The sequence below is a fragment of the Epargyreus clarus genome, unplaced genomic scaffold (assembly GCF_041222505.1).
Source record: "Epargyreus clarus isolate Ecla_fem2 unplaced genomic scaffold, WU_Ecla_fem_2.2 ptg000027l, whole genome shotgun sequence".
Classification (NCBI taxonomy): Eukaryota; Metazoa; Arthropoda; class Insecta; order Lepidoptera; family Hesperiidae; genus Epargyreus; species Epargyreus clarus.
The window spans coordinates 9,247,722-9,274,614 of record NW_027332234.1 but is presented as its reverse complement, the minus strand read 5'-3'; the positions used below and the strand labels follow the sequence as shown (position 1 = coordinate 9,274,614).

Genomic DNA, 26,893 nt, shown 5'->3' with positions numbered 1-26,893 from the left:
ATATAAACCGACAATTACTATAAAAATTAGCTTACCACAGAAGTAACAAAATTATATCGCTCGACACGGAAGCAGGCCCACGTACATCACTAGAATTTATGAAATGTAATTTTCCGACGCGAACGAGTCGCGAACATTTGTAGCTTTCCCCAAGTATTCCGGGAAATTGCGATCTCGCAAAATATGAGATCTACCACAGTTCGTTTAAATTACAAATTCGCTTTTTATAATAATCTGCACTGCAGTCATTTCCACGTGCCCCATATTAAAGTATGGGTAGGTCGGTACTCGAATTTTAATTCTTAAAAAAGGATATTATTTTTTATGCGTTTTACTAGGGAATAATGGTATTGGGATTTGCTGAATTTTCAGTATACATATATAGGTAGAATTTACTTGATTTAAGATTACATGGGTTCATATCAATGTTCCACATTAAACAAGTGTTTGTGTGTCACTGCGTCAATCAGACTGAAACAAAGAAAACATTTTTTCCTTTACTACAGATTTTTGCAAAAATATACCTATAGCTGTCCGTACTTTACCTAAATAATATACAAAACTACACTTTAATCATTGTTATTTTTTTTTTAAAATAACTTACACAGATATAGCCTAAAATTAGTAAGGAACTAGACTCTACAGTTTTAATTATTTCAACAATTTTGTAGAATCGGTTGGTAATGTTGGTATTAATCTTAAACCAGTATTGTATAATAGACAATTACCCAGCCCTTCATCTCAAGACACGGAACATAACTCATCATACGGTCCATAGTTCACGGGGCAAGTAACATCGGTGGCAAGTGTCCGCACAATCATCGATGACTGATGGCCGGCATGTGGCGCCGCCACTCGCCTACTCATCGCTCGCTAGTTTCTAGGGCTGGCAAAAGCCTGTAAAATTTCACATTTTCCAAATTAGTTTATTCAGAAATAAATAATAAGCTAGTTCTGCTCTTGGTTTTTGTTTTTATTTTTATGTCACTCGCCTACTAATCGCCCGCTAGTTGATAGGGATGGTAAAAAACTACCAAGTTTCGCAAAATTTGCAAAATTTGTTTATTGAACAAAAATTAAGCCACTTCTGCTCTTGGTTTTTATTTTTATAACAATCTGTAGGTATATTTTTATGTAAAATGACAAATATTTGTTATCAACTCCAATTAATCTACGTATTTTATCCTCATATGTGTACCTACTATTATCCTATTGAAAGCATAATCTATCGGTAATATTACTACTTAATATGTGGCCTAGAATTTAAATGAGTTTTTTATTATTACAAGATTTGTATTTATATTTCCAAAATTCACTCTACTTCGTAGACATTCAAAGATTGACCCTACAATAAAAACACGAGAAAAGCACTAATAATTTTAACTACCACGCAAACGCCCCTTGAAGATGTTAAACGTTCAGCCCTGTTCAAGACGAGGGTCCCTAAGATAATTATCTTTTTTACCGAACGCACCCGACGCAGTTTTAATAACGTGATAAATGCTGCGGAAAAGGCTTGTCGCTGACGCGTAAGGAGGGTTTCCCGAATCCAGCTTTGATTAATACCTTATACTTGTTTTGTTCCATACCTACTAACCTAACCTAACCTAACCTTTATTCCAAAACCGTTAGATTGAAAATAGAGTGATCCCGCGCCATGATCTTCACTATTCGTTACGTCTTTTTTATTGTGCAACAGATGCTTTTTATTTTTCACGTGATTTTCTCCTAATTTTGTACAACTTCAGGAAGGGGATCGCCTTTTAATTTTACGCCGGATTACGCACCTTCTTTCGATGACTCTTGTAGGTCTTGTCATTATTTATGGCTATATTGAAAAATGAATTTAAAAAACTGAGTTGGAAGGAAAATATACACAATATTACACCAACGGAATAGACATATGATTATTAACTTATATTACATGCGCGTATCAGAATAGGTACAGCGTAAAATATTTTTGCGTTAATCTAAACTTTCTAAATTATGTAATCTTGTAGCAAACTATTGATATCGATATTAATAGGTATGATAGTAATGTTACTTACTATCCATAAATAAAGTCGTTTTATTACATATTTACAAAACTGTCTTATAGAGCCAAATAATAGCGTTACCGCCCATATTGACCGTTCAAATTTGAACTGCAATAGATCAAGTTAAAAACCCCAATTGAAGCTAATCCAAACACGGAACCCTCTAGAAAAACATCTTTATAAACAACTTGTTCTACCTCTAACCAGTAAACGATAGACTATGAACTATATTTAAACAATAAACTTTAGTTAGTGACAATATATTTATGGACTTTAACTAATTGTAGGTAACTGATTAAAAATGCGGTTTATTTACCTACTTGATTACTTTTTTCATTAAGGTTTACATGATGAATTTATAAATTAATTTGTAACGAAAATAACATTCTGATAACAATAATAGGCATATAGGAAAACATTTAATCTATGTCAAACAAATTAATATGAATTGTGGTAGTTCGCTAAGTTTTTTTTTATTCTACTCTGAGCAGAATTCTAAGTAGTTTCGAATAGTTATGAACATTCTGCCACGTCGGACAATAACATAATTATTTTTATGCTCAATAAAGATTAATATAATTTGCGAACTAGGCATCTTTAATATTACTAGCTCTTGATCCGGCGGCGATTAAACACCGCCCTAAAATACAGGCTATTGAGTATCATGACTCAATCGAATGTATGCACACTGAATTGTAGTGTCTGCCAGAAAATTGTAGGTTACGCCACCCCTTAGTTACCCAATAACCCTCTTGTTTTAGCTATCAGAGCGAATAGCGGACGGTTGAAGCTTTTCAATGGGAATTTTTGTTGAATAAAAGCATAATTCGATATAGGTACCGTCTTTTTGTAATGGAGGTAGGAGTTTACTGATGTTATGTTTATACGTCACTGCTGTATGTAGACATCTGTCATTAATTCCTAAATGTTGATAGGAGTCTGTTTATCTATAGGTATAGGAGATCATATGCGTTCCATATTACCTTCCTAAACAGATTACCTATTGTTATTTCGGCACAACATTCATTCCACCCGAGAATAAGTTAATTTATTACATATCTTCATATTAACTATACTTATAACTACCAGTAAACCGTTAAAACAAAATAGATTATTAATAAAGAATATTTTGCAATGCTTCTTCAATAAATAATATAATCATTACGTTAGCGCTCTATGTAGAGTTACTACGATAAACAAATACCTACGTTAAAAAACCTACCTATCCAAGTCAACTAGGTAACTAGAACGGTCTGCATAATAAAATAATGTAAGCAGGTACAACTATAAGCGAAATCAATTAATAATGTATAACCAGGCGTACATAATCGCACAACACGCCTGTACGACTGCCCAAATTCAAAACTGAATTGAGTTATGAGCGAAAAAAAAAACAAATTATGCGAAGTTGCATCCCCGCAATAAAAACTTGATTAATGTGCGCGCTTCCTATGAAAATTAAATCATTTGGGGAGGTTACTGACAAATGGCCAAGCTGACGACCTCGGTGCATCTTGACAGGGACTAATAGCGCCATCTATTGTCGCGTTGCGGTGTCCACTCTAATGTCTGCCGGCAGGTGGCGCGCCATGACGCTCCCAAAGTTATAGCTGCGGTGGGATTGTCGTATCTATCAAGATAATTTAGCCATCATATTAAAGTATTGTGTCTTAATCGGAAATTCATCTAACTAATTGTAATAACATTATCGTCATTGGCATCGTTTATAAATGTTTCTTGGCTTATTTAATATTATATTCTTATGATTTGTAACTTATTTAGATTGAGAGTCACAGGTAAAAGTTAACATTTCATCAACATGACTTTTATCATACATTGAACTTTCGTACTATACTCGAATGAAAGCTAACCATGTAGTTCATGCAACTTTGGGTAGATGTCGCTGTTTTTTACAATTCAACTTTTAGAGTTAGGATTTATTCTAACAGGTATTTTATGTTGATAGGTAATAATAATATTTCTTTTTGGATTTCAGGTTTTTGGAAAAAATGGCGGCTGGCTGGATGGCACAACAGATAACACAAACTGGCTGAAATTCATCCGGTCCTCCAATTATCCTCATGATGTTAATGTACAACATATGTTGCTGGGTGGACAAGTATGATTTATATTCTTTTTTTTATTTAAATATTATTGGTTTCTGACAAATCTTACTTAAATTTTGTATATGCAATTTAGTATAGGTATTTGGAGATGAGCGAGTATAACGAATTAATATATTTAGCATTATTAGTACGTAAATTTCTACCCTAAAAGCTATCTAGCTTTTATAGTTCAATAGTATAATATTTAATTAATTGGTGATAGATAATACATGTATGTTAAATACAGTAGGTAGTAGGTAGGTATTCTTTAAAATTCTACCATTTCTTATTCGGTCATATGGGACACCCAATATAACATTTAAGCGTTTTTTAGTAATTAGGTATTTAAAAATAGTATTTAGTATATGAAATACAAGGTAAAATGAGCATTCAATATTATTTATATTTAAAAAAATCACAACATCGCGCAATATAAACACCACGTTGTTACTCACAAAAATCCCATAAGTAACGACATCGGCGAATCATTATCAGAACCCTCATTAAACCTTTGTGCTACCCCAATCAAATTTGAATGTGGAACGTTGGCAACTTCCGGTGACAGAAAATCGGCTGAACAACTGTATCCCACTTCCGGTCAGAGGGAACAGATGCGGTGATTAGATTCACTCAGCGACCCTTCAGGTTAAACGCTATTTGATATTTCGCCCCTGTATGAATAAACCAGTGTAATACGAGGTTAAATTTTAACTGCTTTTGTTTGATATTTTACAAACATTATTTTGTTATTTCGTAAGTATGTTTTATTTGCAAAATGAGTTTGTTAATGTGTGTCGTTGTTTTTGCATTATTTATCGACAAAATCTTCCAATTTTCTACTTGTAAGACAATGGTCGAAATTGAAGCTCTAGGTGAAAACTAATTATATTAAATTAATTTAATGCTTCTTTTTTAATGTCTGAACGGGAATCGAACTATAAACCGTGTCAGACATCCAGTTGACCCTATGACTCGAGTTTCTTTGACTTATACAAAATTATTTGCTTGCTTTCTTAATTATAGAGCCAATCAAAGCCTTATCAGAGTCTGTTCTCCGAAACATATTGACGTTGACTAGACGTTTTCTAAGTAAAGGAGCCTTTTATTGGACTCTATAATAATCTGGACTATTAGAAAATAATAAAAAAACTCGTGCAGCTAGCAGAGTCGATATAGAGTCACTTTTTAACTTTAAATTCTTTACCAGAGAGGAAAGAGCCGATGTAGAGTCAACGAAATTTTTAACATTAGTATTATTTTAAGTATTTTTAATATGTAACTAAGTCTCATAAGTTATTTTTATGTTTTCCAGCTCTGGTATAAGGTGATCCGCGATGTACCTTCTGGTCAAGAGTTGCTGCTTGGTCCACGGACGATCTTGCCGCTACAAGATGATCATGCTGCTACCGGTAAGTGCTTTTATTATTTATTTGCTTAAGGCAATACAAGCTGTTTGTTTACAAATATACGGGTAAATACGTAGGAACCGAAGGTTATTTTTAATAAAAATGTATTGACAATAATTTTTGCTCCTCCTCCTTTTAAAAATCTTACAAAACTTTGTTGCAGTATGTATGTGCGTATAATAGAATACATAACATAATTATTTTATTTGTAATCAACTACATTACAATTCATTAGTCGTTGTTCATACATAGATTTGGGTTTGCATTTTTTAAATAAAATTAGTAAAATTACAAAGCATAATAATAATAACTTATGCAAATAAACAGCAAAATAGTAACAATGCACCAGGTGATCATAGTTGCGAAGTAACGTCAGTGAAATTATAGTGCACATGTATATTAGCTATGTATGTATAGAGGTATAATTTTGTTTCGATTTTTTTAAATAAAATAAATCAACTTATCATATAAACATGCAAATAATAACAGCAAAATAGTAACAATGTACCAGGCGATCATACGAGTAGTTGGCGAAGTAACGTCAGTGAAATTATAGTGCATGTGTATATTAGCTTTGTATATAGGTATAAGTTTGGTTCGATTTTTAAAACAAAGTCAATAAACTTATCATACAATACATGCAAATAATAACAGCAAAATAGTAACAATGTACCAGGCGATCATAGTTTCGAAGTAACGTCAGTGAAATCACAGTGCACGTGTGTTTGACGTCACACTTCACTGCGCTGTCCAGGGTGGAGTTAATTGGAGTCACCTGCCTTGCGCCCCGTTACGTGTGACTTTTGACTCATGCACTAGTTATATAGGCAGCTCTGTTAGGATAGGCTTGTTTAGAAATAGTAAGCAATCATATGTACGATACAAAAAAAAAAATGAGATTTGAATGTGTTTCGAATTTTATTTTACACTGTCTAATAAAAATAACTGTCAACTGAGAGTAAAGATACAAGAGTATATTTGTTATATCGTAGCATTCTTAAGACCTTCGAATTAGGTATGAAGACATAATTTGCAAATAAATGAAATCTTATATGGATTTACTCCATGTTAAGTATAATATTTCATTCAGAAGTTTAACACATGTCACTATAATACTATATCCTACGATAAAGTGAAAATGACTCCTGCATAAAAGTTTCAGAATATACATTTCGATAATTTAAAATCACTTGTAGATATAGGCTTTTCCGATGATTAATCAAGAACGTTTTAATTGCTCTTAATGCACTTATTCATTTTAATCGACTTTCGTTGATTTTATTTTGACGTATCCGTGATCTGATTCATTTAATTAATATTTTAATATTAACAGCTTTTGGTACTTATTCATTTTAATCGATTTTCATTGATTTTTTAACGTATCCGTGATCTGATTCATTTAATAAATATTTTAAATTTAACTATTTTTAGCACACGCTGTATGTGTCACACAAATATCATGTACCCATGATCTGGGTTTATTTAAGAATTATTTAAATAATATATATTTTTTTAACATGCTGTATATATACGCAGATACGTCACAAATCACAGGGCGCGAACACACCGCGCGGGTGCGCACGCCGCGCGCCGGTGACACGCGCATGCGATATTTAATTTAGATAAATCGCGACGTGCCACGGCCGATGTGAAAAATCACGCATATGCTGTATTTATGTAAGGGCTGCGATGTCGCGATCGACTAGATGTGGCTCTGGCCGTTTCTCAAAATATATATCCACAGTGTCACAAAAAAGATGTTAATGTAATTTTCATTTTCTTGTTAAATTAAAACAATAATATTCCATATATAAGATTTTGTGTTGGTAATAGTAGGTACATGATTAATTGAGCATACGATTAGTGTTCGTCATTCGTTTAAAAGAAGTGATCTAAATATATAAGCTTTAGACGCTCCGTTTTATAATAATCACTGTTACTTACAATTGGCAAATTATTCCATATTATTTAACTAGACCGTATAATACTTAAAACAACTACAAATAGAAGTAGATCTTAAGACATTTGGATTACCTGATAGTAGTTCTAGCTGTAGTCACTTCTTCAGATCTGAACTGTATGCTTACTAGCTACTTAATTCATGTTAAAATCGGATAACGGGTATGATATTAAGAAGCCACATCCAGTACAGCCCTATTTCAGTAGCCGAGGTTCCTCGAGCTTCCTGCAGGTTTCCGGTAGGACGGCGTCGCAGCCGGCTTCACGTGATATATGCGATTCTGATTGCACGTAATTACCCGTTTGATAGTATTACGCGTCACTCACGTTCATATATGTACCCACCTATGTGTATTAATATTAATACGATATCCTATGTACTGATAATATTTGTGACTTATGATATTTTGTCAGGTTGAAAATAGAAAATGTTGAAAGAAAATTTTAGTTAGGTACTGGTTCTAAGGGACTATAGAATTTACTGTATTGCATATTGAAGGAGTCGAGTCATATAATTCAAGATAATGTTTTACAACAAATATTATTTTAATTTTCATGGATTACATTTGGAATGGAATGAAATATACTCGTACGATGAATTTAGTGCATTATTACGAATGATTGAAATGTTGTCAGATAATTTTCAACATTCATAAAAGGTGAAACACAAGCCCTTAATTTAATAAGATCCTATGATACCCTGGCGATACGTCTAGTATTACAAATGTCGTTAAACTACACATACTTTACAGCCACTTACCATCACGTGGTTTCTAATATCCTCTAAAATGCAAACTGTACCTCGTGGCTCGCGAATCTTCTTGCATAGTTATAAAAACATACATCAGCACATTCCCCGTAGCTCTCAGCGCCCACATCGCGTCAACATCAGCTGCATGACGTTCCAATAACGTCCACAATGACTCTCGAATATAATCCATAATTAGAATCGATTTGCAGTCGGCCTATTCAAGCATTTGTCGTAATGCTCCGGGCTCAGTTGCACAAGACATGATTGATGAGGCGTTTATCGCAGGCCACCTATCGGCTCTCATTGAATTATACGATAACACGCACTTTTTGCAAAAGGATTAATAAATTCAACGTCACAAGCACGAGATAAGTGGCTCGGTTTGAAGGTAAAAGCTTAAGCTCCGTTTCCGTGATAGTAATTGATTGATCGCCGTTTTTGTTTTCAATTTGGGTGCCTGTGGAATTTTATTTTTGAGGTCACTTTCAATCGAACGCACTTTATTCATCGGTTTACTTATGATAAATCCATTCTAATAATGTATAATAGTAACAGTATTGTAGGGACAGTCAGCATCAAAAGTTGATGACTGAATCCAAATTTTCTAAGCTTTAATAACGAATAAAAATATGTTATCTTTGTTTAAGATACAGAAACAATAAGACAAACAAGTAAATTAAATAAAAAAGTTAACATAATTATGTTAATTACGCTTGCAAATTAAATTAAGTTATATATTACCTACATTGGCGTACGTTTAGGCACAAAAATATACGAACCAAAAAAAAAAACACGAATTATGATTGACCCCGTCATATGTAATAATAATGCGAAGTTAACCCTTTATTAGCGTTCCTTTTTCGAATTGGCCGCGTGCGTTCGTGCGAGTAATGAATGAGTGTCGCGCTGACATTTGTCATCGCGCAATTGTCGCGCAGATTAAAATTGATGACGCTGCTTTGTCGCCGGCGCACGCGCCATTGTTGTACGCAGAATCCGTATTATCACGCGTACGTATTTTAGACGTTCAGATGCAAAGTGCGAGTGGGAATAGGCATTGTTGTAACACCAATTATAAATAATGGATTATAAATGGAATGGTCATGGCAATGATTTTCGGTATTTCTGTTTGTCGTTGTGGAAAGTTATGTTCATTTACGAATATTATGTCAATTTATCAAATTAAAATAAATATGAATGTTTACTACAATGGTATTGTTATAAAATATATTTTTTTAATATCTTTCTGTACTGTCATATAGTTGCAACGTGGTTATTATTACACTAACAAATCATGCGCTAATTCGCATTACGTCGTTCTAACGTGAGCATCAAATACATCTGACACATTTACTGTCCCAGAAAAAATATCAGCTCCACTTAATGCAACTAGCGTTATCTATAATTTACATTTAGGTTTTACAATTTCAAAGTCATGTTATCATCACGACATCTTTGCGCAAATCCAACGTAACCGAATCGCAGCGATCCCCCACGAAAGCGAATGATTAATCAAAAAATTAACCAACAACAATGGCCGCACCCCCATTAAACCGACAATCGCTCGGCGTCCCACATCGCGTATTTATTTAACAATCAAATAAATATTACGGACAATAAAATAGAAATATTTCAATTTAATATCACCGCCCTCAGTGAAGGGTTAAATCTGGTACGGGTGTTTGTCCCGTTTTTGTTCGCAGATTAGATGGCTTTAGTCATATCTAGATGTAACGCGAAATTGAACAATTTTTAGTTGATAAAAGATAAACTATTTTGATTCATGATCATTGTCCATTGATACGAGTATTATTATTATAACGGCCAGTGTATTAAAATTAAGTAATAAACAAATTCACAAATATACAAGATAGGCACGAAAAACATAACCCTTCCTTGCCAATCGGATAAAAAGGATTCTAATTTTATATTCAATTTAATTTTGCTATGGATTAAAAAAAAATGCTCTACCATCCGTAATAATAATCGCTTGGAATAACACGTCTCATAATTGAAGTCGCTTTCGTTTATCTTATCTCCTATACTCTTTTCTTAACGTTCAGTTTGTTTTACTGAAGGAGCTTTTTTCCGCACTGATTATTCGTATGTAGTTGCCGAACCATTTCCATTTCAGTCTGCATAATCTGTGCTATATCAGTTGGCATATTAATAAATGACATTAATAATGATTATTCCGCGTATATACTGAACAGCATAGCTCTTCCTGTTCCTTTTGTAATTATCAGAAAAAAATGTTTTATTATATCCTATTCGACCAACACTACCATAGGTACTGCAAAGTGTAAGCACAATTTCTACGCCCGGAGCTACGTAGATGAAAATGAAATTCTCGAGTTTATAATACACATTTGACCCTCAAAGTAGATTAGGTTTATGTCCAGAACAAATTCAAATCATCTCTACATCAGCTTTCTGTCCGAGGAACAATGTATTCGCACTGCAGGGCGTAACGGTAATGATACGGTACACGATGCGTTTAGACCCTTCAGGGGAATGGTAGGAAAGTAGAAGAGGATGTGTTATAGTAATCTTGTTAAGTTGTTAGTGATTGACAGTTACATTGGAATGCACAGATATTTTCGTCATATGCTTATATTAAAAATAATTCGAAAATTATTTTTTAAAATAAGCTTTTAGTTTACTAAAACAAAAGTATTAATTTTATGAAATTAATAAAAATAAAATATTGATAATTTTATAATTATTAGTTTGTTACAAAAAGTTTATTTCATAAGCTCAGAAAGTATGATAACATATAGGTTTGACGAGGCACTAAAGTTCATTAAAATAAGTAATATTTTTTCTTTTTTAAATTGAAGTATGAAGAAGAAACATGGTAAGGGGTCACTGTCTTATAGACATATGTAATAAGTCCGTATTATGTTTGGAATCCTATCTGAAGTCGGCTATAGATGGATCTAAGTCTCTTCCTTACCACACCCTTAAAATCTAAACAGCAGCGCTTGAAATTGCCATTACAAGGCAGATATAGGTGTGGCAGTCCTTCCTGCGTTGAACCACGGAGCGTAGTACCTTGATACTACTACTTCCTACATACAAGATTGTTATTATAAGGAAGTTGCACAATCCCGCCGATCTCGGCTCGCACCGCAGGGTGTAACGGTGAGGCGACGCACCTGATGCGTTGCACCGCGCCGCCCCGAGCGTTCAGCGGATTGGTGGTAAACACGACTGTTTATTAACGTTTGTAATTCGCATCTGAATTCCCTTACGGCGGTATTGTGGAGATGCATTTTATTATTTGTATCATAATAAATAATCGTTTATTTATGTGATATTAAAGGTGATCTAAATGCGGTACAATTAAATGAATACCTACAAACAGAAGTTTTTTTTTTTTTTTTTTTTTTTTTTTTTAATAAACGTGAGAGTGATGTAATCTTGGAAATGACATATGGCTCTGTATCGGTATCCATATAAATAAATAAAATAAAATATTTTGGCGGCGATTACAAAATGAAGCCATCTACGAAATCCCTAGGTTTTTTTTGCTAAATATTCAATCCCAATCAGAACATTTTGTCTTTGCCTATATTACTCGTATAATGTAGTTAAAATATAAACAAAACGGCGAAAGTGACAAACACACGAATCATATTATGGGAAAAATACGCAAAACAACAGGTGCCATACAGTTTGAGGGTTCGTTAAATTCATTATAAAGATCGGTAAGTCACCGTTCCGGTGCGCGCGCGCAGAACTTAACGCCATTTGGTGGCGTCGTGGGAAAACTTAACGTGCGCGCCATAAGTCCAAATGTTGATAAAATTATCGCAATTGGTACATTTATTGATTGAAATTAAATAATTAAATAAAGTAATTTATTAACGAATGGTATTCATTTTATCGGACTTCAATAATGAGACTTGATTTGTGTTGTAGAGAAATTTAAGATAGTAAAAGAAGAAAGATACGTTTGCACTGATTATTTACCAGTATTTTTATATACCTATTAGTCTGATTTCTGCTCCGATTTTGCCAAAATTGCCATGTACCTATATGTAAAGAGAGACGTTAGAATGAGGGAGTACCTAGCTAGGTAGGTACGAGTAGGTACAATGAAATTGTAAACACTACGAAATTATTTTCGCTATTTCAAAGTAACTCCATTAACACACATTGACCAACTATATGGAAAAATCACAAAGCCTTTGAATAGTAATAAAGTCGAATTACCTAGTCAAACCCACACGGTGTCACGCATGATGATTTTCCATGCAAAAGTCGGGTCAAGTGGGCATATTAGCCCCGTGGGCAGGTGGGGTGGGGGTGACTTGCCCCCTGATAATTTGTAACCAACACTTCAGTGTTGTATTGACATCATACACTGTTTGGTGGACTCTTGGCCTCTTCAGGTAGCATCGCAGTGAATCGTGAAGCATCCTAGTTAGGTAAGTCGAAAAACGATTTTTCTTTTCAATATGTGGACGTAGAAAATATTAAGTGATCATAGGTTTGTTTAGATTTTTTTATAATGATAAATGTATATTGTTTAAAAAAAAGCGGCTTTGATTGCCCTAGTCGCTAAAAATGAAGCGAAAATGCCTATATAGCTCAATTGTAATTAAATCAATTTTCATTAACTTTTTGACCTAATATTTTAGTATTTTGAAATTATTCTGTAATGATGTAATAAGACGAACAATTAATATTTGTTGTTCATTGAACGCATCAGTATTTTCCTAAAATCTATTAGAAGGAATAGCGCTGTCAAAAACTAATAAGGCTATTGAGATTTTTTTTTAAATATCCATCATTTATATGTATCTAAATACGCTTTTAACTTTAAATAACTTCACCGCCCACAACTTTCGTGAACAAACGTACGCTCTAGTTACTTCATTTCTTCCTATAATCCATAGTTCTGCGATGATATCACTTATCTAGCCTTGCCTTATCACGGATGCGGCCGCTTCTCGTTAGACAATGTTTGAGGCGTGGCTTCTCTTGTCGTGACTTGAATTAATTTTGCATGTGTCAATGTAGAACACTTTATAGTTATTCATACTTCAGACCAATGCGTGATCGTCCAATCATAAATTTGAACGCGGACCGCTTTGTTTGAATGAGAATTAATTAGGTGGGATGGGATATACGAGTAAGTAAGAGCGTTTAAAGGCTTGATAGGATGAAGTGTGACAATTATTGCTAATGTCGTGACTTTCGGTAGCCATTGAGATTCGTTCAGTAGGTATGTAGTGTAACTAAATGACAAAGACGTATTTTAATCGAGTTACAAGGACGAAGTAACGTAAAGTAAACTTTAAACAAATTGTTATATTATTTCAACCTCTACATTTGTTAGTAGGTAGATGTCTAAGGTAGATGTTTAAGCAAATTTCTGTTTATGTGAAATTTGTCTACGTCTAAATAAGGTCCAATAATTCTTACGGGATACAAGCTTAAACAAAAGTCAACCAAAAAGATAACCAAACCAAATATGACCTAATTGAAATATTTCCTATATGTTTTATTTCAATTTTCCTATAAACTCTCTGAAATTAAGTCAACTAGGCAGTTACATTTTCTCCCTTACTTAATAGAAAGAGTTGTAAAGTGGGTGAAAGATAAATAATTCCAAACATGATTCACCGATGCTTAAGATCTTATCCCAGCGTACGCAGACGCCGCAATGCACATGAAATACTTAATGAATAACAAATTAATTCACGTCACTATCTCACTGAGGAGATTTTACATCCTGTTATGAAAGTTCCATTTAATTACATATAGGGTTTTCACCGACGCACTAACTTAAATATAGGCGAATTGTTTAAGTAAAAATGAGTCATTCTATTTGTAGCGTTGAGTTGAATGTATGTCGTTATTTGGTCAGAAAAAAGGAAATTTGCAAAATCTTTTTACATATTCGTAAAAGCTTTACATAGTCTTTAACTATGTTTTTAAAAATCTTGATTTAGGGTCTAATTTGTTTTGTAAGTTATCTTCTTATGATTATTAAATTTATTCTTTATAAAAACTTCAATAGAACGTTTATACAATTGCACAATTCATTATTTATATACTGGTAACTATTTATTGTAAGATTAGAGTTGAGCACTGCTTTGTTCTGGTTTTAAGAACCAGAAGCAGTTACAGCTTAGTTATTAGTGAATTGATCGATGCACTAGTGACTCTACCTCAACTAAGACTCTAATCAAATCTGATGCTGTTTATAGATGTCCAGATAACTTATCGAGTATCCTATTTATTCCAGGTCGTGGAGGCTCCAGCGTCTCTTCTGGCCAACAGCAGACTGAAGACGAGGAGCGAGAGGACACGGATCCCAGGTGTTCCTTCTGCGACGCGCCTTTTCCTAATATTGACGTGTAAGTACAAACGAAGACATATTACACACAAGTACACCGTAAATTTAAATGGTGGTTAAATTTATTTTTGCCTTACAACTGCAACAGTTTAAAAGGTGTGGTAAAATACGTCTACTTATGACTCTTTCAAATTCTAAAGAGCTTCTCGTGAAATTTCCATTTGAAAACGACCTAAAGTAGCATCCCTTTCGGAAGCTCTAATTTGTGTTACTTACAGTTATTTAATATCATGCACAAGAAGAAACGAAATTACAACGCAAAAAAATCATACCTACAATCTATATACTTTATTTTTTTACTCTTTGAAAAATATTAAATCTATATACTTTATTTTTTTACTCTTAAAAAATATTTTCTCGTATTTTTAAATAGTAGTGCATTTCCGAGGATATCATTTTAAATATGTAGGTAATAGGTTTGATTACACTTACTTATATTATATAATTTGAATTACGCAAAATCCCAAGATTACAGTAATTACAGTATCCATTAGAATAAATGGTCGCAACGTTAAGCAACGTTAGTTCTATTGGTTGTCGAATTAAATTCGTATCACTCATGAGGTTCCTTATCCGAGCGATCCATTCAAGCTGGGATGCAGAAGTCGATCAATTTCAAACGTCTTCAGAGCCATTAACCTCTTGCCATTACTGTTTGGTCGTCCGAGGAGCGGTCCGGTAACGATTTATTTAGCGTTAGAGATGTGCCCGTTCGATAAGATGCGTCGATGATTTGTGTCGGGGCGGGACGGAGGCACGCGACGCCGCCACATCTCTCGCATTCTTACGATCACCACTATAAATGGTTGCGATACGCTCTTAACATAAACAAAATGTTTTTTACACTCATCTACTCACATTTGTAAATAAAACTCGATGTTTTATGTGGTGTGATTACTTTTGTGCTAATCCTTTTCGAAAAAGTGACTGTATGTAAAACAACAAAATAAATGGTCACTGGAGCCATATGACAGAATATTTGATTCTGTTGTACTTACTTTGTTCGTATATAAGCAATTAGTGGTCGAAATTTGATTTTAAAAAGAATTTGCATTCTAATTGGACTTGGTAACAGAATTTATTTGCTCTAGTGACTAACATTTGCAAATCCCATTACATAAAAAAACAGTTCACAACAAAAACCAAACAGCGCGATAAAATCAAAGTAAGCAGACTAAACGTTTCATCACGAATGAAAATATATCATGAATTTACTGTGTGACAAGCGACAGAAGGCCATAATGGCGTGTGTCATCATATTCTATTGAAGCGGGCTCGTCAATAATGCAAAAGATCGAGATAATCGACATGCACCGTTTTAACGTATCGGCGCCCTTATCGGAAGCTCCATCACTATTGTGTTAACGACAAACATTTCTAGGGCATTTGATCGATTAGTGATATGTTAAGGACTTTTTAAATTACGGTTTAATTGATAAATCGGTAAAACAGTGGGTTTTGTGGTTATTGTAGGTTCGAGGTTTGAATGACGGGTAGGCAGTGAGTTTTCCTTATTGATGTTATAAATTATTTATAAATTAGGTATTCAGCCGTGACAGTAATAATTGTAAGCAAATATATGAAAAAAAAGATACTAGATAAGTCTACCAATTTGCACCAGCTTGGTAAACTATGACATAAATCTTTATCAAACTAAGGTAGTTTCCATTTTTTTATGATGATTTTAAAATTATGAATGGAGTTAGTATACACTCATTCTTATATATCTACTATACATACATGTTCAAGTATCAATGTTCAAGTAAAAAATATCTACTATAGAGCACTTAACTCTCAGTTCAAATAGTACCATAGTCTATGGGCCTATTTTCCGAGAAAATAACAACCTACCTAGGTACACGTAACTCTGTTACTGCAATATTGTTCGGATCCCGCCAATATTTTTGATAATCAGGCCTTTTAGCAGCCATTTACAACAACAAAAGAAAAAAACCGTTCAAATTTATTTCTATTATCAAATCGTTTACGTCTCTTACTTTCGATTCGCTGTCACAATTGGAATGACCATCGCCGTCACACCTTCGACCACAGATTATTAAAAATTAATAGATAGAGCACAGTAGGTACCCATAATTCTTAAAACATAAAATTAAATGTAAACAAATTAAATTAAAAAAGTATAAGTAAATAAATGAGAGTGGGATTAGAACAAACATGTCGTAAATATGACACATCCTTTTGACCTTGCTTTAAATTAGGTATATAAAAAATATCTATTAGAAAATTTCATCGTCAAAGTATTTTTGTGTGTCTATGGCACTACGGCACGAGTAATTTTAGCATAGAAACATTTTATGTGTATTTGTTAGTTACTCTATCGATTTTTTATAATCTGTGTACAGCTATCTGATCCATCAGGTAGCCGTTGCGAAGTCAACCAAAATTACAGGCTACTCGTGATCGGCCTTTGCGCAATCGATATAACTCGTGCATCACTTTATTTTATTTACTAACCGATCTACTTTAGGCTCCACCGAATTCATAGCGTATTTTTATAATGCCTAGCCCTGGCATTCAAATAGACAAAACGATATCTACACCTTCAATCTGTATTGCAACCGAAATGCCTTATATAAATCTACACTTACATAAGGTCTACAGAATATAAGATACTAGAAGTATTGTAACAAAATTATAAAAGGAATTATTATTATCTTATCATAGAATTAATACATATATAATTACGGTATGTTAATTATAAACAAAATGTGTTTGACAGTTCGCCGGCTAATAACTAATTAGAGATTAATAATGAAGTATTAATTAATGTTATTTTTTCGTTACTCGATTAAAATATTGTAACATAGGAAGTTACATAAAAAATAAACAGATGTAATTATACAATGTTATTATTAAAATGTAAAGGGCGTCGTCTGTTGGGTTGTACGTTATTAGTCTACTGGAGCGCTAAAATGCCGTTCGACGAATAAATAATGCAATTTTTTTTAATATTTTATTTTTAATTATATTAGTTGGAATCTTAAATTCGAAAACATTTAATGCGAATACACACATTCTGTAAAATGCATTGTATTGCATAATATCGAAGTGATAAAATATTAATAACACTTATGTGCTTATTGATTGTCAGGATGCCAATGATTAATTTAGATTTTTATCTAATTTCGTAGAATTAAATATCTTAAATATTTGATATATTTTAGCGATACACACTATATCTTATAAATTGGAATTCATTTGTAACTACATAATATATATCAATCAAGATAATGATCACTCAGTGATCATTACACCAGTAAAGGGTTCCGGGTTGGTTCCCAGTTAGTTAAAGATCTGAATAATTAATTTAGATAAATATGTAGGTCTGGGAGTTTTTGTACTTAACGTTATATGTATTAATTGAATTATAACAGGAAATCCTATTGGCATACCTTAGAAAGTTAAAATAAAACCAGTGTTCGCTCTGTGATCGCAATTCGGTCTTGATTAATTATTTTCATTCACAGCACTAACGTTCGTCAAGTTTAATAAATTAAATATAAAGAAAAAAAAAATGTTGACAAACAAAAAAGAAAATGAGTTTACTTCTGTAAAAATTAACTAAATTGAGGATTGTAAAACCTTGCTAAATTTTATTTTATTTTCCACAATATCTGAACAAAATGCGCAGCGCCATTTTAGCGGTTCTCCAGGTACAGTGGCGTATGTGGGTGTAATGGATCGGACCGAATGAAAGTTGTTCATCGGATGTTATCAATCCGTGAACATGGAGATCGATTCGCAGATCGAGATCTTATAAGTCCGCTCTCCTGTACGGTACGTGTAATTCACATGCAACATGATTGATTCTTTGGTTACGATTGTCTATTTAAGAGTACTGAGAACTTGTTAACTGAATATAAAAGAGTCTAGTCAATGGTAGAGGGATATAGTACATTGTTAAGTATTTGCTACAGGCAGATTTTATAACAATTCTGAAATAGTGTGTAAAGTTCAACAATAACGTTTATTTCACGGCAGAAATATTTGACAATTACTTTGGAGAGAAATAACATAGCCTCTCGTCGTTCATGTGATTATTTGACAGTATGGTTTGGCGCGAACTTTTACTTTCCAATCCTCTGTTTAACTATTTTTTATAGATTAAGGGTTGGTCTGAATATATCTGCTTAAAATACCTTGTATCTAACAATATGTTATTCAAACGTCGAAAATCATCCAACTTATATTTTTAATTGTTATATTTTTCTACTAATATTAAAAAATAAAGAAATTTTCGTAAAAATAATCACAATCGTAATTCAAATGATTTTACTATAACTATATAGATACTCAAAAGAATGATATTTTCGCAACTTTTTCGTCTCCAATTGTAATCGTACCAAAACAGGCATTAAGAAATGCGAGGTTCTTGAGGAAAAAAGATTCCAATAACAATCCGTAACAAAAAGTAAAAAACTTTTCTCGTTCAATTTAAATGGAAAAAAGGCTGACAAAAGTGTCGTGTATAACAAAAATGGACGGCCTACTTTCAATTGTCTGTACACGCAATACACTATTAATAAGTACATTGTCGATATCTCGGACGTTTACATAGATGTTGTGTTGGCCAGTGGTTCTCAAACTAACCAACATAAATGAACATCACACAACATAACGTTATATGTAATATGTGTGTATACTTGAAGATATTGTGGTATTAACATAACATTAGAAGGGCGTAAAAGTAATATAGTAAACAATCCTTATACATTACGAGTAATTAGTTCAGATAAAGGAAATATACATATTGCGTGAAAATGGTAGAGCCCTTTTTGCCACACCCTTGAGTGTTAAAAGCAGCTTCGCGTTTACAGTGGCAACCATTTCATGACTATCCTTTTATTAATATTGAAAAAATATCGAACATTACCATGATGCCTTAAAAACTCTAATATTTCTCGTAACAATCCCGTACAACATTATATTTTTCAATAAAAAAAATTTAAACGTCAAAACTTCTTTGCCTCTTCCGCTATACTAATGTAATTCTATGACCCATAAGCCTCAGGTTTAGAAACTCTGATAGATAATAAAAAAATATCCATTGCTGAAGATCGCCGTGTCTGATAGAGACGTAGCGCCCCGAGGCGCGCCTTGTATCTGTTGCGTACGCATTGAGATATTCATAACATAACTATATAATAAGTTGAATATGTGATGTCAAAATAACATTCTATACCTAAGACCCGTATTTACAAGATACCAAAATTGATTAATACTTTTAATTATGTATCTTGATATATTTAAATGATCGTATATCGTATATTACTGTTACTGAATAAGAGTCAATTAAAAAAATCTGTATGTATAACGAAACCACTGTACAAATTTTGATGAAATTTTCACGCATCGATAGGAAATATGTAACGATTACATTAAAAAAAAAGCCATGAGAGTGCTCACGTTCATTACATGTATGAAAATTGTACATAACTTAATATGTATAAGTTTATATATTTTTTAAATCAATGCGTATTAATGACTGCACTACCCAGCAAATAAAAATGTAAAGGAAATATAAAGGGTCCATAATTTAAACAGAATCCTTTTACTCTAGTTTGCATCACAGTAGAGCAGGTACGAGTAGTGCTATGCAACAATCCCTACAACCACTGTTTTGATTATCGAGTACAGGACTAGTACGTAACAGACGAGTGAACAGCATGTAAGCGACGGAACTATTACTGACAGTAGATTTTATTCCTAAGATTAATTAAAAGATACGGCAGCCGGCTATCCGAGAGTGAAAACGCTTCACCTTATCACATTGACGGATGAGGAGCTTTCGAACTGACAAGCTGTATCGCTACTTCTACAGCATATCTAATCAACGCTCCCAATCAAAAGAAGCAATGTAACGCATATTAAATAAATAATCGTGTTATGTAACGCAAGACAGGTGCGATAGAAACGCCGGAGGCAGGGGTTGCGTGTAGTGGACCAGTTATCGTCAAGGAGAGTTACTGAGATTATTTTTGCAAATGATATACGTTTTACATCAAAGTCGGAATACCCTAGACGACGTACTGGATGATCTACAACTTTCTATTCGTACATACCTTGATTACTAAGATGAACTATCTTGCTACAGATACCGTGATTATAATCTTTTATGTGGTTTGTATCAGTATGAGTATAACTTGTTCCCTTGTAGATATTTTAACTTGCAATTACCGTTTGTGAGATATCTTCGCCGTTTCTATAAGAGCAGTATTAAGCTTTGCTATATTATACTTTGAAGGGTGTAGTAAGTAAGGCTTTGGCCGATCTTAAGACGTATTATAAACTAATTTGAAGTTGGTTACAGGTCAGCAAAAAAAAGATACAAAACCAAAATGATATCTGTATCATTTTTCTTTAAAGTTAAAAGTTACTTTCTTGTTGATTTTTTTTTTATAATATAAGAGTAGCAGACGAGCATGCAGTCCACCTGATGGTAAGTGGCTACTGCCGCCCATGGACATCTGTAATCAACCCCAGATAGGATTAGATATGCCTACTTGAGGTTGGCCACAGATGCGCCGCTACCCCTGAGGACTAAGCTGGAACGCCTCGGAAAAGTATGTCTCCCTTACCACACCCTTCAAACCGGAACACAGCAGTGCATAACACTGCTGTTATTGGGTAGAAATAGGTGTGGCGGTGGTGCCGCCGGAGTCGAACCACAAAGGGCTCTACCACCTTCATGGGACATAGGTGTTATGTTAAAATATTTTAACATAACACCTATGTCCCATGAACCAAATTCGATTTTCGGCGAATTTATTAAAACATATCTTATGACGTCATTACCACGTAACCACATCACGTCCATTGTTGATTCCCATAATACACTAACATGGTGGTTATTGCAAAACGAATTGGAACATTTGCTGTATGAACCAAAACATGTTTGAGTTATGTATGGGCCGAGCTGCCATAACTTATCGCGGCGTAGGCGATCTTGATGCGAAATATGATTTCGTCGTCTCCACTTGCATCCTAAGACCTACAATAGCAGCGTAATAGCAAATAATAGGCCATTAGAAAACAAGCAAACAACCAAAGCATTTACTATGGTTCAAATAAATAACTCGCTCTTTAAAATTTCCAACATTAAAGACAAAGTGATGCCTGTTTTTGATTTTGCAAATTCTTGCACCAATGGATAATCACAATCAATCTGGATAGAAGATTTAAAAAAATATTAGCTAGAATTCTTAAATTATATAGTGAATGTTAGAAATTAATTTTACTTCAACGGCGAAGGAAGGTATCGTAAGGGATCATTCACGCCTGCGAGTTCTTAAAAAAGTTCTCAAAGTTATTTGCATCCTACGTATCCCAAGAGGAAGTCCTTGCCAAGCAGTGGGGTATTAATGACATTACAGCAATATAATTATTAATCTTCTTTTCTTTATTCCAGACTCGATCGCCACTTGATCCAGGCGCACGCGCAGCCCGCTTCAGCATTCCACTGCGAGCTGTGCAACCGGGCTTATAGCTCCAGGACATTACTGCTTCGCCACCGAGCTCTTGCCCACACTGACATCAGGAAATACCCTTGCGAGAACTGCCCTAAGGTATGTATTGACATAGAGAGGAAAAAAAGCGTAGTTTAATATTGTTATGTGCTCAAAAAGATTATTATATTAGACTTTGAAATATCTCGAAATATAAAAGCCAATTGTCTAGGACTGGCCCATAATATTGTCTTTGACACTACGAAAATTCTGATAAGCTTCTAGAATCTAGAAACGTATTAAGTAGCCCCTGTAACTTTAATACTTAATATACTATATATTTTCAATTGAGCATACTTAGATACTTAGGTCTTAAGCCATAAGAGCATGTAACTTCACGCGTCCCGAAACCTGACGGTATTTCAGGCATTTAGCGATCCTTCCAACCTGCAGCGCCACATCCGCGCGCAGCACGCCGGTGCCCGAAGCCACGCCTGCCCTGAATGCGGGAAGACCTTCACCTCCTCCTCCGGCCTCAAGCAGCACACCCACATACACTCCAGTGTCAAGCCCTTCCAGTGCAAGGTCTGCTTAAAGGTGAGCATCATCATTAAGCTACATCTAATATATTTCTCCGAGGACGTAGAACGGGCCTTTTTTTGATTGAGAAACGTAGACCATCATATATTGATGCGCAGGTTGGCAGACTTGATACCTTGAAAATATCACGAAAACTTATTGGAAATCTAGGTAATCTTTAACATTATAGGAAGTGATTTTTAAAAAGCATACTTCAAAATTAGGGATGTATTCCTAGGGATTGTATTCATGGACTTCTTTTCTCTTATTTCTAATGTATGTCATTAACTTTGTTAGGCATTAATAGACCATTGTTAATGATTTATTTTTCTCTTTTCAGTCCTACACCCAGTTCTCAAACCTGTGTCGACATAAGCGAATGCACGCCTCATGCAAAACATTGGTGGAGTGTGGAAAATGCGGACAACCCTTCCAGACCTACGCATCACTGACTAAACATAAGCGATTCTGTGATACTGCTACTGCTGCCAACGTGCGTCTGCGACAACTGCCACCAGGTCTTCCGCAGATTCCCTCACTACCAAACGTCGGGATGAATACACAGAATAATGCAAATCCCTTCCCAATGTATAGAGGTCAAGGTTTACCTCTGCCATACAATACGTTTGCTCACTACCCAGCATTATTTTCAGCAGCGGCAGCTGCTGCTTGCCCACCAGATTTTTTGAACCCATTGCTCTTCAACGTACAAGGTGCAAGATTAGCGATGGAACATGATCTTGCTATGAATTCAAATTTGTTAGCGCAAAAACAACAAGAAGAGCGTATGTCTGTTAAGAGTATGGATAGCTCCACATCACTCGATGAAAATAAGAAGAACATCGACATGGACGTTGATGTAACTAAAAGAGACGACGACAGTATGGATAGAGTAACTCCTAAATCCCAGTCTCACTACGTAAAACAATCTTCACCATCAGAAGAAACTTCTGAACAAAGACCTTCACCAGTAATGCTAATGCAAGTACCCCTTAATCCATACAATTTTGTAGGAAATGATGTGAAACATAGCTCACCTTTCAATTTGACACTTAAGCTCAATAACAACGAAACGTTGGGTAGACGATCAGTGTCCCCATCATTACCCAAAGATTTGACAAAGAATATTGGAAATGATGACAAGAGATATTCAGTTAAAGACGATGAGGAAAAGAAAGATCAGGGTGATCAACCGTTGGACTTATCAGTAGGACGAAAACAATCCGACAAGGAATCTGAAGGCGAAAATTGTGACCGTTCCTTTCGTAGGTTATCGATTAAATCTTTCACTCCACCAGATACAAACCCGATAAAACGTGAAAGTAAAACTCCTGAGAATGACACTACAGATGTGGATGTAGAGGGAGTGGAGCCAAAGAGAGAGAAAGAATCTCCACAGCCGTTGGTGTCTTCTCCCTTAGCATTCCCGATGCCCGTCCATCCTCAACACAATAATAGTCTCATTAACGCCATGTATCCTCCGTATGAAATGGATTCGATTCTTTCAAGACGTTTCTCTACCCACTCGCCATACGTTCCGGGTTCTTTCAATTTTTTATGCCCACTTCTCGGCACTGATGGGCCGGATCAGCAGCCGAGTGCATACGCAAAATTTCGCGACTTAAACGCCGGCACTGGAAAACTGCGTGATCGTTATGCATGTAAATTCTGTGGAAAAGTGTTTCCAAGAAGCGCGAATTTGACGAGGCATCTCCGTACACACACCGGGGAACAACCTTACAAGTGTAAGTATTGTGAGCGTTCGTTCTCTATTTCGTCAAATCTGCAACGCCACGTGAGAAATATCCATAACAAGGAAAGACCATTCAGGTGTCCATTATGCGACAGATGCTTCGGTCAGCAGACGAATCTCGACCGACACCTGAAGAAGCACGAGGCAGAGGGAGGCGATTCTCCAAGCTCGGCTGATACGGAGAGGGAGGACACGTATTTTGATGACATTAGGTCATTTATGGGGAAGGTCACATGTTCTCCAGGCCCTAGGACTCCTCCTGTGTCATCTCCTCACACAATTCCACCCCACCCACCGCACCCTCCGCACCCGTCACGAACTTCACTCGCCATCTCCACATAGCCGATGGCCTTCCCGCTGCCGCCTCCGCCACCGCTCTGGCCACAACCTTTCGAATAAAATTCAATTGGGTTCTCCCTTGCATTGAAAAAACGAATTAAAACAAACTTGCCTGATGTAAGACATTTACAGAAATCGATTTTCGTTTGATAGTGATATTTCTATCAAGAAATATAATTCTTAGATATGTTCAAATTTATTTTAAGCTACTTATAAATAAAGAAGAAACTTACGGCACAGTTTAAATTCGTTCCTTTTAATTTTAAATAGGTGTATATCGACGAGCGGCGAGAGCGTTCAGTGATGACTCTCTATAATATAGTACCTACAGACCGAGAGCAATATTATAAAGACGATATTTCTCGACTAGTTAGTAACAAGTTTAAGCTAGATAGGTTAGTTTGCTTAGAAATTTAGGTATTTTAAATTACTATAACATGACAAATGTTTTTATTGAAAGTTCTGTAAAATAAGTCTTATTCAATGCAGGCTAATTTAGCTTAAAGATTGGGATATGCGTTCCTAGATTGTAATGTGATGGCTGAATGATTCGAGGGAGTTGTAAAAACGTTACTTAGTAGTAAAGTATGTTGAGTGAGAGGTTCATCGTTAGGGTAAACTGTAAAATAGTGTTAATATATTGGCGAAAGATAAACGATTTAATCACTATAAATCACTTGTTTAGTCAAAAAATCTACCAAAGCGTTTTTTAGGTTTATATTAAGATTTGGTTTGGAAATACCGCGTAATATAAAACATTGTCTTTAAAATTATAAATAGAAAATGTCGTTACTTTATCAGAGAAACAAACGCCATTTTAAATGTTTTGTTAAATTTGTTATTTACACGTTATTGTAAATATGTATTTGAGGTTTGCACAAAGCATATCATGCATTTAGGTAAAGAAAAGCTCAAAATTATTAGCTATATTATTAATATTATATTGGAATTGTTAAATAAGATCAATACATAGAGAAAGTAAGTTCCACGAGTACCTACTTGCATTTTTAAATATTCACATAGAATTTTAAGCGTCTTTTGTCATATCTTACTGTGTATAATTATAAAGTCACGTGAGTAAGCTTTGGAGTACTTATGGAAGTTACGGAAATGTTAAAATCTGATTTGTAATATATTCGAGAAGCAATGCAATACCTTTAAACTTGTGTCTATTCACACGTACAACAAGCACAATACGGCATCGACAAAACGTCAAGCTGTTCTTAAACTTTGTCTGCGATATATTCGCCAACATTTCATACGCGGCGTCACTTGTAGTTGTGATGTCAGTATCGTCCACACTGTTGATATTGTTGACGGCACAAAGTGCTTCGTGTAAATCATCATCAATTTCCTGTCCCACTGCGTAAATAAAAATATGCATTTCATACATTGCAACGCCTATGCAGATGTCGTTACAGTGTAGTTGTGGTACGTGTGAATAGACTTAGATATTTGTACTGTCATATCACATGTTTGCACTAGTTATAATTTAAGATTTCTATTGTCACATAATGTTTCGTCTAGTTTAGCCACCTGTACCTACTTACTTTATTTTACTTGGAATTAAATCGCAAAACGTCAATATTGTAATGCATTGAAAATTAAAAACAGTACAACTTATTTTTTTTTTGTTTTATTCAGTCTCTTAGTTCAAAATTCTGAAACTTCCTTTTGAAAATTTACATAAGGTAGCATTATGCTTATTGCGTACGCAAGAAGTAGGCACTGAATTCAATTTACAAGCTTTCATACACCTCTGTCTTATCATACTCTTCAAATTAGAACAAACATATTTAAACTATTCTTGAAAAATAGATTTAGATTGAAGCTGTAATCCAATCATTATAATTATATCACTTGAACACTACCTTAGAATAATTTTATTTATGTTCTGTCAATGCAATACAGTTCATATAAAAATCAGAACTCTTCAAATCAGAACAAACATATTTAAACTATTCTTGAAAAATAGATTTAGATTGAAGCTGTAATACAATCATTCTAATTATATCACTTGAATACTACCTTAGAATTATTTTATTTATGTTCTGTTAATGCAATAAAGTTCATATAAAAATAAATTCAATTATACTGGCACTATACATATAACTCAGCGTTATTATAAC

General features: G+C 34.4%; 1 protein-coding gene across 3 annotated transcripts in view; it reads left to right on the top strand.

Annotated features, from left to right (window-relative positions):
• The window catches only part of LOC140753689 (transcription factor hamlet), a 128,484-nt gene extending 102,360 nt beyond the window's left edge, over window positions 1–26,124 (top strand). For all 3 annotated transcript variants that reach the window (XM_073088442.1, XM_073088441.1, XM_073088443.1), the window contains 6 exons: window positions 4,033–4,155; window positions 5,454–5,550; window positions 14,517–14,628; window positions 22,057–22,213; window positions 22,520–22,690; window positions 23,013–26,124. In XM_073088442.1, coding sequence (XP_072944543.1) covers window positions 4,033–4,155; window positions 5,454–5,550; window positions 14,517–14,628; window positions 22,057–22,213; window positions 22,520–22,690; window positions 23,013–24,767 — 2,415 coding nt within the window. In that variant the 3' untranslated portion in view covers window positions 24,768–26,124. The remainder of the gene's footprint in view (window positions 1–4,032; window positions 4,156–5,453; window positions 5,551–14,516; window positions 14,629–22,056; window positions 22,214–22,519; window positions 22,691–23,012) is intronic.
• Window positions 26,125–26,893: the final 769 nt, after the last annotated feature.